At 39.3% G+C, this 14,334-nt stretch overlaps 1 protein-coding gene across 1 annotated transcript in view; it reads left to right on the top strand.

Moving 5' to 3' along the window:
• The window catches only part of zcchc7 (zinc finger, CCHC domain containing 7), a 342,249-nt gene extending 328,856 nt beyond the window's left edge, over window positions 1-13,393 (top strand). Inside the window, exons 7-9 of the mRNA XM_039758295.1 lie at window positions 3,616-3,711; window positions 11,630-11,741; window positions 12,225-13,393. Coding sequence (XP_039614229.1) covers window positions 3,616-3,711; window positions 11,630-11,741; window positions 12,225-12,646 — 630 coding nt within the window. The 3' untranslated portion in view covers window positions 12,647-13,393. The remainder of the gene's footprint in view (window positions 1-3,615; window positions 3,712-11,629; window positions 11,742-12,224) is intronic.
• The last annotated feature ends 941 nt before the right edge of the window (window positions 13,394-14,334 follow it).

Genomic DNA, 14,334 nt, shown 5'->3' on the forward strand with positions numbered 1-14,334 from the left:
TATTAGTGATTAGAACGATCGTTTAACTTGTTTTGGAGACATTTTTCATGTTTCGCTGGGAGAAGTGTTGAAGCTGAAATGACCAAGCAGACAGGTTTCCTGTGAGTATGTCTATTCACACACTTTGTTTAGCCCTGATGCCTTAGGCCCTACCATCTGTGGTATGAGCCATATCTTTATTGATTGAGTTATTAAGTACACAGACATTATTTTTTGTTTTGATTTTCACATCACAGGTACATACATTTTCAAACCATTTTAACAGAAAGGCAGTGTTGTTGTGCTAAACAGGTGATATTATGCTCTGCCACTGCCATTTTTCACCATAGCTTCTTTTCCACTGGCTGTGTAAATGAAAACATCATGCCCATCACAGTGAATGGAAAACACACTTCGTCTGTAAGAATAATTACTTCTAACATTACTTTATTGACATAAGTGTACCCAGGTCTGATGTTAAAAAAACAAACAGTAAGTTCAGATTCAGAAATACCCAACTGTGCTCACTTTCATTTACTGTTGCTTTTGTGTGTCCAGTGCTGCCAGGACAGCCTCAGGCTCCCCAAAACTACCAGATAATTCACTAAACAATTACGAAAATCAATGGGGTGTTGCTCTTTTGCACCTTTGTCTCCCTGTTGTGCAATAAATGTTGATACTTAGGAAGAGAACTGAGACAGCAGTGCACATTTTGAAACAATATTTGAGGTAAAAAATAATTCTCGACATTTGTTTTAAGTGTAGAATTAAGCAAAGATCTAGAATCCATCATAGACTCGGAGTAGTGGCCGAGTGTCTCCTCCATGCTTCCTCTCTGCCATGATCCAGATATTTTTTTTCCTCTCTCCCTTGATTTCATCAGATATCTTCATCTGATTTTAAAATTAGACAGTATCACTATAATAATGCTAAAATGCCTTTTACATTGAAAATCAAGCTGCCAGTTTATTATGCGACTTTATCCCTTTGCCAATGGCAGGTCAGCTGTCCATTAGTTGTAAGAAAGATTTAGAGATTACCGTATTATCAGATCCATTACTTAGCCTTTAGTTGGGACTACTCAGCCAGCCTCAAATACAGTATGGTTACACCCTTTCAGATTAGTTGAGGTGTTTCGGCTGCACCTTTGTTAACATAGCCATGCACTCTCCATTGACAGTAGAATGGGTCATCTGAAGAGCTCAGTGGCTTTAAATGTGGCTCTGTCACAGGATGTCACCTTTGCTACAAATTAGTATTTGAACTTTCTACTCTGCTAGATCCCCCCCTCCGGGTCAACTGTGAGTGCTGTTATTGTGAAGTGGAAGCATCTCGAAGCAGCAAGAGCTCAGTCATGAAGTGGTAGACCACACAAACTCACAGAGTGGGGCAGCCAAGTGCTGAAGAGCGCATCACATAAACATTGCATATCCTCTGTTGCATCACAGTTCCAAACTGCTTCTGGAGGCAACATTGGCGCAAGAACAGCATCAGGGCCTTCATGAAATGGGTTTCAGTGGCCAAGCAGCTTGACACGAGGACAAGGTCACTATGTGCAGTGCCAGGTGTTGGCTGGAGTGGTATAAAGCACACTGCCATTGGACTCTGGAGTGATGAATCAGGCTTCAGTATTTGACAGTCTGATGGGAAAATCTGGGCTTGGCTGACAGTTGCCAGAAGAACTCCATCTTCCAGACATGCATAGTGCCTACTGTAAAAAAAAGAAATTTGCGGTGGGGGATAATGGTCTGGGGCTGTTATTCAGGGTTGGGTGAGACCCCCTTGGCTCTACTGTTTGTGCTACAGCATAAAAAGACATTTTAGACAATAGTACACTTCCAGCTTTGTGGCGTCACTTAGGGGAAGGCCCTTTTCTTTTAAAGTTGTATTCAAAGCTGGGTCCATAAAGACAAGGAGGAACTCAAGTGGCCTGCACAGAGCACTGACCTCAGCCCGATTGGATGCCTATGGAATGAATTGAAACACCAATTACAAGCCAGGTCTTCTTGTCCCATGTCAGTACCTGACCTCATAGATTCTTATTTGGCTTAATATGCACAAATTCCCATAAACACACTCCAGCATTTTCTGGAAAGCTCTCCCAGAAGAGGGGAAAACCACATATTACCGTATTTACACGTGTGCATTTTTTCCTCAAAATTAGCATTAGAAAATCAGGTGCGCGTTATACACGAGGAAATGCAATTCTGTCGTGTTTACTTCTTCTGCTTGGGCTCGCGCTCTCTCTCTCTCTCTCTCTCCCTCGCTTGCTCACACACTTGCGCGCGCTCTCTCTCTCTCTCGCGCTCTCTCTCCATGGCACTCTCCCTGTCTCTAAACGTTTCCTATACAATTACAGTGTGCGTCGTACATGGGGCAAAACGATTTTCGTGATTTTCTTTGTAAAAATTAGGGTGCACGTCTTACACGAGGGCGTGTGGTACACAAGTAAATACGGTAATACCCATGGCTTTGGAATGGGATGTCCAACACGCCGATGGAAGTGCAATGGCCAGTTGTCCACAAACTGTTGGCCATAGAGTTTTTATCAAGTGTTTCACTCTTTGATTTGTCAGTATGACTATTTTATAAAAATTGACAGTGTTCTCTGAACCGTCGTGTGTTTGATCAGAATTGTATTCTCAGTATAATTTTTCAGTGATTTCTTTTTAATAGCTTTTAATGATTTATTTTTTATATTAGGACACACTGATCAAGTTCACATTGTTGATACCTGAGCACTTACAGGTGCCCATGTCGCCACTATTGAATTAAGAGAACGCCAGTCAATAGGCAATGCCTCATGAAATATAAATAGTATAAAACTGAATCTATTATTATAAAAGTTAAAAAGGAACTATGAAGCTAGTAGGAGTAGTACTGTATATAAACATGTGTTGTATTCATGTGGTGCTCTGTGCTGAGCTATGAGTAAACTGTACATTTTGTCATTTATTAGCACAAATAAGACTCAGTTTCAGTCGTATGAATTTGCAAATCTTGCTACAGTATTTCAGTTTGCTGGTATAAAGTGAAGGTGTGAGTTTCCTTTTATTATAAACAAGTGAATCATTTCAATCAGTTGCTGTCTTAACAAGTTACACTATGATAGTTAGGAGCCGCTGCCACAGATGTGTGTGTCACTTCACTGTGCTCTGTCCACTTGACTGTACGACTCCTGTGCAATAGATCTGATTGTGGTGTGCTGTGTCCGAGCAATAAATGTCACATAGATTGTAAACAAATTACCTTTTGTTAACAACATGATATTGGATGTTAAGTTTAGCACTCATCAGTAATTATGTTTGATATTGATATTTATGCGTCTGGCATGTATTAAAATTTTTCAAGGGTTTTTGGGTCTCAAAGGATTTTAAGACTTTAAAAAAAAATAAAATAAAAATGAAGTGTTCTGCTACTTTTATCAGAAGTTTTAAGTTTTTAGCCCTGTTTATATATACCTTAAATATGTCATATTACTCTAGTAGAGCCACTTGTAATTCGTACAAATCGTAATCGTACCAGTCGGCTGTCAAGCACAAATAAAGCACTCGCCACTAGACTAGACTTGCTCAGGATTGCTGAAGACGGCTGAGCAAATAAAAGCCTTCATTTTAAATTGTTTGTTTTTTTTAGACAAAAGCTGGACCTCCACTAAGATCAGAAGCTGCTATTCAGAAGAAAAGTCGAGCTTACTGCTACAACTGCTCCAAGTTAGGACATTATGGACATGTGAGTCTCATTCGTTTGTTGGACTACATACTGTGATGAGGTGATAAATATGAATGGCAACAGGGTGTGCTAAGGCATCGTCATTATTTTCTGTTAACATTTCATGCACTTGTTGATATACTTTTAAACGTCTAGTGAATGTGGTAAAAAGAAAAACAAAATCCTTTATCCATAAGCAGAGTCATTGAAGACAGTAAAATTGTAGGATTTTGTCTTTGGCACTCATGAAACATCTATAAGTGTTTTCAGAAAGACTGCCATTGATCCGTTTATTCTAAAACTGGTCCGGTCCAAGCTCTTTGCCATCTGTCTCAAACACTCAAGCATACTGCACCTTCTCAGTCTGCTCAATAGCTAAATGTTTCATTTCAGGTCGGTTGTTTATAAATATATCCTCTAAGATGTAAAGATTTTCAAGCTGCCCAGTATGTTTGGAGCTCTCCTGTTTGAAGATGGCCAGATGTAGCTTGGATTTTAGCCTGAATACATTTCAGCAATACCTACAGCTGATTTATCTCCAGTTGTTAGAAATATGCTGTTATTTTTTACAGGCTCAGATCTGCGCACCCCTTCTTTTCTATCGCTCTATTTGATCATCTGTGTCAAGCAGCTTTAGTTTTTAAATCAGATTTGCTGTATTCTATATATTCTTTCTTTTAAATGTTTTTAATTGAACAGAATTGTCCACTCTTTTTATTCTCTGGGCGCTGTGTCTCTAGTTGTTGACAAGCTAAGTGGGCCGCACAGTAAGAAATCAACAAGTATACTTGAAAAAGGACATTCAATGTTAGGCTTCCACATGAAACAGATCATGTATGTTTATTTTATAATAACATGAGCATTTGTTTAGTAATTTTTTTAAATAAAAAAACTGTAACACACTTTTATAATTAGTAAGAAAAAATGTCCCTCAGCCCTGTTTGTTTAATTAACTTTACAGCTTATTGAATGTAATTGTTAACTTTTCATAAATAGTAAATGCTTGAATTAGTGAGCTTTCTAATGCTGCCTGGAGGAGATGAATTCTTCCAAATCAAGAGACAGGTAAGTGAAGACACAGTGAAGTTCTGATTACTGCCCATGAGACACACCTGAAAGCAGGACGCTGACGTGTAACGATGGTTGTCTCTACCGTTGTCAACAAACAAACTGATTGCTGTGTTCATACTGCTAACACTTTCTTTGAGTGCAGCTCACTTCATCCTTCAATATTTTGAATCTCGTTTGCATGTCCCACCTCATAATACTCTTAAGAACATGTCATTTAGAAGCACAAGGCACTGTTTCACAATTATGGCTTCAGGAGCTACAAATTCATCATATTTTATTTTCACCATTTATTTTAAAAATGACTTCTATGTTTAGGAAAGCATTTCAGATCATTCTTTTATACATCACTGTTGTAGTCTACTTGTAAATGTATAATGGATATGGATTGAAAGGTATATAAAATCAAATAAAACAACGTTCATGAAGCTATGAACAAACAGGGTGCTGTTTATGGTTTACGTGTGTGAGTTTTAGTTCCCAGTTTCTCCACACTCATGTCACCTACCCAACACAAAGTCATGGGGGAGCATTGGGTATAAATGAGGGAGCAGCCAGTCCAATGCATGCAGCGTTCAAATACATTGGCCTAATTTGGAGTCATTCATTTAAGATCACACGCACATATTGAACATGTGGAAGGCAAACCAAAATACCACAGAAAAATAGAATATATAGAACATACACAGCCAGCAACCTGGACAAGAATAAAACTCAGGATTCCGGGACTGAGGAAAACAAGTTCTAATCACTGCACCACCATTTTGTAGCTAATATCATTTATGTGGAATATAAATACCATCCTCATCCCTTGTGCTTCCTGGAACAGTCCCTTCTACACTCTTTAAAATAAAAATAAACTACCTTTAGTGTTTTCAGTTTTAAAAACATTGGCATGGCTTTTTCAGTATCTTAGCCAATCAGGACAGAAGGAAACAAAGTTTTGATCTTAAATTATTTTGCTACCTTATTCACTTCATCTCCATCTTTTTGTGAATTAGCAACACAAGCATGATGAAAAGAGCGCAAGGCCTTCAGAAAGACCCACAAACCAGGCTAGGACCTCCAATGGCCTCCCTAGAAATAGGTCTCACTCCAGGATGCCTTACCCCAAATGCCACAGGCAGACTTCAGTCTGCATAGGCTCTAAATGGGGGACTGGCTTTTAAAGTTCAAAAATACTTTTAAATGTTCAAAACGCACAAAAATCCCCATCAAGGGAGAGAGGAAATTGTGAAAACCTTTGGCTGGAGAGACAAGACAAAGAATAATGTTTATAAATAAAAACATGATTTATATAAACAGAATCATAAAAATAAGGCAAACTGGGTAAAAGGCAAAGATGAGATAAAAAGGGTTTACTAAAGAAGGCTACTAAGTCCAATCTGATATCCAATACTCGGAGTCCAAACAGTCCAAAGTAATCCAATGAATACTTACAAGAAATGCACTCTACAACAATCAATAAACCTCTGCTGGGACCACCTAAAGTCAGAGGGCGGTCCCCAGAGCAGTGATGTCATGGTGACCACCCTTCTAGAGAGTCTACCCTCAAAATACAAGGAAAGTAATTTAAAGGCACAAATTCCCAAAATATGAATACTAAATGATACATAATAACCAGACACACATAAAAAATTGGCAGGAATGACAAAAACATACATGAGCCAGGGAACAAATGCTGGCTGACACACAACAAATCTGCCAGTCTTGATACAGTCCTTGGCGACAATATGCCAGGGTAGACTAGGCCACAGATCTCCTGGCAGTGAGTTATACTTGGTATAGTTCCCGTTTGAAGTGCCAACCGAGTGTTGTGATTAACGTTTTTTTTTTTTTTTTTACTAATTTTTCCGGAATTTTCCGAGAATCAATTTTTGATATCTGTTTTTTGATTGGAGTCTTTATTTAATAGTTTTTAATTTAATAACATTATTTTGAATATCATCTTTTGGTAACAGGTGCCACAAATGTTGTGAGCCGTTTTGCCTGTTGCCTTGGTAACGCATGAATTATGCACGGAGAGTATGTGTCGATGACATCATCCAAAGCAAAGGTTGCGCCTCGTAAGTCCCAATGATTGGATAAACTTACTGCCAATTACACGTCTGTTTATTATTTTGATCTTTGATCCCTGCTTGACATGAGACTTTAAATTTTGGTTTTGTATTGTGAGTTTTAACGATTGCTACTTGACTTCTGGTTTTGACCTCAACTTTTTTTTTTTTTTTTGACCATGTTATCTTCCTGGTCCCTCCATTCAAATGTCCTACTCTCTTTTCTTCAAGATAGGACACTGATCAGTTTAACTGCACACCCAAACCTTTTCAATGAACTCCATCTATTTTGAGGTCCATGCATACTCCTGTGCCCATTTACACTGCACTATAGCCGTGTATAATTTTTATTCATAACTCTGAGCATATGACCTAGATGAGGACTACCAAGTAAATTGAAAGCTTTGTTTGAGAAGTTTACGGTCTCTGTGTCCTCATAGCAACTGCATCCACCTGTTAGTCAATTTCAAGATCATTTTCACTGTTACATGTGACAAAGACCCTGAAGTACTTGAACTTCTCCATTATCCTGCAGCGGTCAAACTGCTCTTTTTATTATTGATTTTATTGTAATCATTCCATACAGATAGATCAATTTTTACAAAAAATCGGATTGAAAACAAAGCAACCCAACCCCCACCCCTGAGAAAGAGAGCATGGCCATCGGAGTAAAACTTAAAGCTGGTCAAAATACATAAATTGATGAGTTTAATAGGCATATAAAAAAATGAAAACAAGAAATGCAAAGAGAATTATTTCCTCGGTGCTTTAAGAGGTTATTCTAAAATATTATTGATTATTGCCTGCCAGGTTTTGAAAAAGTTCTGCACAGATCCTCTAAGTGAGAATTAGATTTTTTCCAATTTCAAATAATATAAAACATCAGTTACCCACTGACTTAAATGAGGAGAGTTAGGATTCTTCCAGTTTAGCAAAATAAGTCTGCGTGCCAACAGTGTAGTGAATGCAATCCCAGTTTGCTCTTTTAAAGATGAGGGCCGGCTTGGTCCGCAATAGAAATAATATCCTGCAGTACGTCTTTATATTTCCTGCTCTGTGCCCCAATAAATGCAAGTTATCGGCAATATACTAATAACGCAATTGTGCTTCACTCACTCAGAATATGGAACCGATGTAGAAAGCATTTCAAGATGGAGAAGCTTTTATCTGTGGCACCTCTGCAAGAGAACCACCTTTTTCAACCCTCGCAAACATATGCACTTTTTAATATCTGGAAAAGATTTGGAATTAACTTGCTTAAAGATCTTTATATAGACGACGTCTTTGCATCCTGTGAACAATTACATTCCAAATTTAACTTTCCAGCAACACATTTCTTTCACTCTCTTCAAAATAGGAACTTTGTTAAACAGAACCTGCCCGATTTTCCTCATCTTGCACTCTCCTCCATGCCGGAAAAAATATTGTTCAGTCTCGAGGACTCAGACAGCATTTCTGCAATATATAAAACTAGCCAACCCGCGGCCTACCATACACCACATAATCAGGCTGTTTGTTTAATGATTTTTAAGCACAGGGAGAAAATTAACATTTGAAAAATCGGTAATGTAATAAATCAGCAAGACAAGCAACATTGTAACAATGCACGGAACGAACCAACACACAATCGTCCGTGACTGAAAACTGGCGGATCGCCATCGCGCCTTCTCCTGCCAGACGGAGGGATGGGGGTGCACGGCGCGGAGTGTGGAATGGGAGAAGAGGAGAAGGACGTCCATTCAGCTCCCTTCGTCATGCTAGTCTGCTGATTTCTCGTTCAGTATGCACTGCCTGCTCATGTGCCCACCTCCACTCGAGTCGTCATCGTCTTTACACAGTCCAGATGTACCTGTGACTGACGTAGACGTTTCATTGCTCTGTGCTGTTTTGGCTGCTTTTCTAAATATAATCCACCAAGACACCCGACCACGGTAGTAGCGAGGTGGTTGTGTACATAGGGTAGGAACGAAAACAGTGGGAGCGTATGAGTCGCATTTAGTGGGAATTCCACGATTTGCAGCCCGAATGGGGTTCAATGGCTTACCCACACCTAGACACTCGCTCAATCTCATGCATAATTATTTATTGAATGCTAAACACTTCTGGAAAGACACGGTTGTCTAAAGCGGGTTGGTGTTGGAATACAACAGTAAGTGAATGAAAAGATGGAACTCTGGAGAGAGCAACATATAATTGTCTGTGAGTGAAGAAGACACATGTTTGTCGCGGATGCGAATTGCTGTATGCAGTTTGCTATGGTGCATGCGGTCGTGCGTCGTAACCGAAAACTCGGTTTTTAAAGACTGCTCACTTCATTGTGTTTTAACCTCAGTTGTAAAGGATTGTTTTAAGGATCCCATGGGATACCCCTCGCAAACTGTTTTACATGCTGCATATGGCGACTCGCCTCCGCGAGAAACATGCCTCTATGAACAGTCAAGGTGGCTCGGAGGTACATGAGGCCTCCACGACAGACGAATATAAATGACACCGTTCCTTCTGTGTCGTCGTGTCTGAGTTGGTGGGTTGGGTGTGCCTCTGCGAGTTGTCGTCATATCCAATTGTCTTGGAGTTGGTGGGCGTGGCTCTTTCCTGCGTGCGCCATAGGTGTCTTACTTGTTGGCGGCTTAGTGAATCCACGCCTCTTCCAGCATGCTTTCCATGGGTGTCTTGCCTTAGTGAATTATGTATATAGATTATTTTACAGTCCCTCCCTTTTAAAGATCACACTCCGCTGCAGACTTCTCCACGGCACAGCATAGATCAGAGTCTTATGAGGATAAATAACCTGTGCACAAACCCTGATACCCAAACCATATGAAAATCATAAGCAGGAGAGGAAGTAAGACAATAAACAACTTTTATTCTATGAATACTCCAACTTGATGACATGCCTAGAAACCTAAACTTCCACAATATCCTAGGGGGGGTTCATTTTTTTTTTTTTTTAATTTTATTGAAATCACACAACATTCCATACAAATAGATACATTTTTACAAAAATAGGATCGAAAACAAATCAGCCCCCACTCCTGAGAAAGAGAGCATGGCCAGAAGAGCAAAAGTTAAAGCTAGTAAAAATAAGTAAATAGATGAATTAATAAGTGAATAAAGATAAATGGAGAAGAACAAGAAAAGAGAATCTGCTTCCTTGGTGCTTTAAAAGCTTATTCTAAAATGCTATTGATAATATCCTGCCAGTTATTGAAAAAGTTCTGCACAGATCATCTAAGTGAGAATTTGACTTTTCCAATTTCAAACAATATAAAACATCAGCTACCCACTGACTTAAAAGAGGAGAGTTAGCATTTAATAAACACAACATAAGCAGTATCACCTAGAATATCCAGAAGCTATAACAAATTCAGGGTAACATGGTGGCCCAGTGGGTGACACTGCCAGGTCATGGCTCCACAAGAATGAGTTCAGACTCTGGTCAGGGCACTTTCTGTGTGCACTTTCTAAATGTTCTCATGTTTTCCTCCCAAACCACAAAGGGAGGTTACATGAGGGAGACTTCTATTGTCCCAGAAGTGAATTTGTTTGCAGCAGGAAATCACCATACATACTGTAAGGCATTGTTACACTACTACAAGACACTTCTGAAAGCCAGCATTATTATAAGTACACACTCTCAAGATTATTATAAAGAAGAGTACTTCTGTATAGCCACTCCACCATAAATGTCTGATTGATGGAGTGCTGCTGAGATGGTCCTTCTTCCAACAGGTTTACCCATCTCGGCAGAAGCTCTGTTAGAGTGACCATTGAGTTCTTGGTCACCTCCCTGACCCAAGGCCCTTGTTGTCCAATTACTCAATTTGGCCTGATGTCCAACTCTAGGAAGAGAGCTTCAGAACGTCTTCAGTTTCACAATTGTTGAAGCCACTGTCCTCCTGTGAGCACTCACAGCTTTATAAATGGTATAAGAGCCTTGCCCTCATCTATGCTTCAGCACAGTTTAATTGTGGAGGTCGAACGTTCCATGAACTTCATGGCTTGATTTTTGTCCTGCCAACACTGCACTGAATTGGTACCCCTAACAGTACACAATAATAAAAGCTCAAAATTCAGCAGCTCTGGGAATAAAAGAGTTCTGCTGTTCTTTACTTCTGAGAACCTAAATCTACAGCCTGATGGGAACCACTGAAATTTAGAGAAAAGAAGATGGCTACTGGCTGACGGAAATGCAGCCACTTTCTTTCTAATCCATTTGTAATATGGCTCAGTGACAGAGGTCTGCTGCAAATCAATAGTTGGGAGTGTTAGGTTAACCTGCGACTCGATGCAAGTGTGCCTTGTGGAAGACTGATGGCCCATGAAGAGCTAATTCTTCTCTTTACACTCCGTGTTTTGAGGGAAGGGCTGGGAATTTGGGTTTGGAAATGAATAGTAACAAAGTCAAGTGGTGAACTGGACGTAGAACTGTAATTGTATACTTATATCTATCTAGTCATCCATACAGGTATCCTTCCATCCATTTCAAGTTGTTGTAGTGCTTGTTGTTTTATTTCTTAAAAAGGAGAAAAATGATATATTAATGTAAATAAACAGGTTCTAATTGAAAGTTGTCTGACAGTGAAGTGAAAAAAGGTAAAAAGGTGAATACTTGAGGCAGATGTGCCCATCACGCACACAACTAATGAAAACCAAACAACCTTAAGGGGTTTGTCAGGACGCTGGTTACGTTAGGGGGGCCTGGAGGGACAACGAAACTCACAACATTATAGGCGTTCACAGCCTGCTTTTTCTTTTTGTTCTTAACAGTCTTTTTGATTTTTCTCTCGAGTAACCTTTTCATTTTTTGTTCATAGGACTGTCTCCAGAGAAAGATGTTCAACTACACATCCAGCCCATTTATTAATTACTATGATACAGTGAAAGACATTCACAGACGGAAACATCAGATTCAAAAAAGAGCTCAAGGTCTGATTTCACCTTTCCAGTTGGGGATTTAATGGTCTACTGTACTAAACTTTTGTTTTTCAAATGGTTACTGAGATCTGCAACAGCAGACTAATCTTAATATATATCAAGTATTTGTAATTGACTTTCAACCACTTTATAGAGATGTTTTTTCACTTTGACATTAAAGATTCTTTTTTTCCATTATCAGTGTTAAAAAGGTCAGACTAAATCCACTGTGTCTCAGTGTTGTGTAACAATAAGATGTGGCGCGTGTTTTTTAGGCACTTCAGATATATTGAAAGCACAATTAAAATCTGCTTCCTTAAAAAAATAATATGATTGTAAAAAGAATTAAGGTCAGGCATGAGGGACACCAGGTTACCCATCATCCCTTTCACAGGTTGGAGTGAGAGGACCCCGTAGGTTCAACCTGCTTTTCCAGACCTTTAGCACCAAAACCAATAGTTTTAATTAACTCTTTTTTTTTCCCTATTTTTATAGAGCTCCAAAAATCTGGTATGTGGTATAATGGAAAACCTCAGAAAAAGAAGTCTCACCTGGAAAACAAAACCATACACCCACCAAATAAGAAAAGAAAAATGAACAAAGAAAAACCGTCAAAGTTTGACTTTGAAAGATTAAAAAACAAGAAAGCCAAGCAGTGTGAACTTAGGAAGAAAGAGGAGACAGAGGACTTCCCAAGAGGCCCTAAAAAACCAAACTGTGACGCGTCTGTCCATTCAAAGAGGAGCTCAAGGAAGGCGGCCAAGCTCCTTAACAAGATGCGCAAGCTCAGTGAACAATCTAGCAATAAAAGAGAAAAAAATGAAAAGAAAGAAGAAAAGAAGAAAAAGCATGCTGCTGTCGATGAGGATCTTTTTCTAATAAAGCAAAAAATCAAAAAGAAGAAAGGGAGCAGGTAGTTTTAAATGGTCAACAAGTGTGAGTCAGGAAGAGTGGCACTTACAGCAGGTTTGGAGGTCCGCAGCGTCTCTCTTACACTTCATGAATACACTTTTCAAATTGCCAGCAATAAACCATCTCACTTTGAGAATACGTCAGGCTTCTTGGGGAGTTGCAGGCACTCTGACAGGTAAAACTGTCGGGCTTATCCTAAATGTTACGGTATTTTTAACAACGCCCAATAAGAGCATCTCTCAGTTTAATCCTCAGATAGTGGGGTTTATGTAAATTTAGAATAAATTAATTATGTTAACATCTTCTTCGTGACCTGTCTGAATAAAAAAGGCCATCATTTTATCTTCAAGCTATCACAGTGAAGGTAGCCTTAAATTAAGACGGGTTAAAAAAAAGTCTTCTTAAATAGAAAGGTAATAGCATTTGAAAAGACAAAATATTTACATTGATTATCGGACTTAATTTGTGTACAATTAATGGCCACTGTATTGCTTGTCTGTTTGGTGGGTCAGGACAGTGTAAGAGTTCGACACTCGTCTGTCCTTTCCTAAAGTGTTTCCTAGATGCCCATTTCCTTGTAGGACCCGATTGGTTTTCTAATTATAAACAGACATTATTATGCGGGAAATATTTAACAAATGTGTGACACTCGTGCTTACAAGTAAGGTTTAAAAAAAGCTCTAATGATGAGAAAATGAATATTGTTTTATTGCTACCTTTTTAACAGCCAAACAATAAATTTTGTTACCACTGCAAGTCTCCTGTGGCTTTTTTCCATCATTTTTAGGCTTCTAAACGTATAGTTTTGAATATGTTTCTAAGAACTGTCCAGTTTTGGACTGCTGCACTGTTGTGCTGTTATGTACAGCCTGCTTCTGTACTGATCATTCAGATTAGATGAAATTACAAACAAAAATTGAAATTGTCAGTGACCATGCATCCGCACACTTGTATTGTCAAAGTGCAGCAGTCGTAAGTCTCCTTGGCAAACGTTCCCACCTCTCTTTCAGGCTGAGTCTTGTTGATTAGATAATGGAGGACATTTGCTGTCAAGAACAGAACAACAGAAGACAATTTGCGGTTGCTGTCCGGATGGCTAGAGAACACAAAACGTAGGCTGAGGAACAGACAACAGTTAGGTGACAGGTTAAAAAACAAAAATCAGGGAGCAGGTGAAAACTTAGTTGAAAACCAAGCGTGTCAGTAGCACGTGCAGCTTTACCACCTTCAAAACTGAACTGGCTGGCATCATGGAGCTCAAAAAGTGAATCAGAACCAGAGAGTGGTAAGCTGCGTGCCACTGGGACCCTCTATTAATACATCTGTTCAGGCTGGCGGCTGTGAGGTAAACTGCTTGTGGTTGTGGGACCAAAGGTGAGAATCATTAATGTAGCTTTGTGGGCAAGAGGTCAGAACAATTATAATACTGGACAAAAGGTCATGACAGAAACATGGTTAAAGGGCAACTGCAAGGGTTAAAACACAAAAGAGGACAAGTCAGGATTGAGCAAGAAAGGGAGGCAAGAGAAAATGAAAAACAAAATCCAGGACAGCAGAAATATGCAATGAAATAAAAACTGTCACTTGCACCTGTCAAGGTTGGGAGGGTGGTCTCTCTCGAGTACTGCATTTTGACTCACCCACTACCGTGTATTTTTCGGGAGGCATTGTCAACATTCTGGGTATCCAAATC

This window comes from Polypterus senegalus, chromosome 7 (assembly GCF_016835505.1).
Source record: "Polypterus senegalus isolate Bchr_013 chromosome 7, ASM1683550v1, whole genome shotgun sequence".
In the NCBI taxonomy this organism is placed as follows: domain Eukaryota; kingdom Metazoa; phylum Chordata; class Cladistia; order Polypteriformes; family Polypteridae; genus Polypterus; species Polypterus senegalus.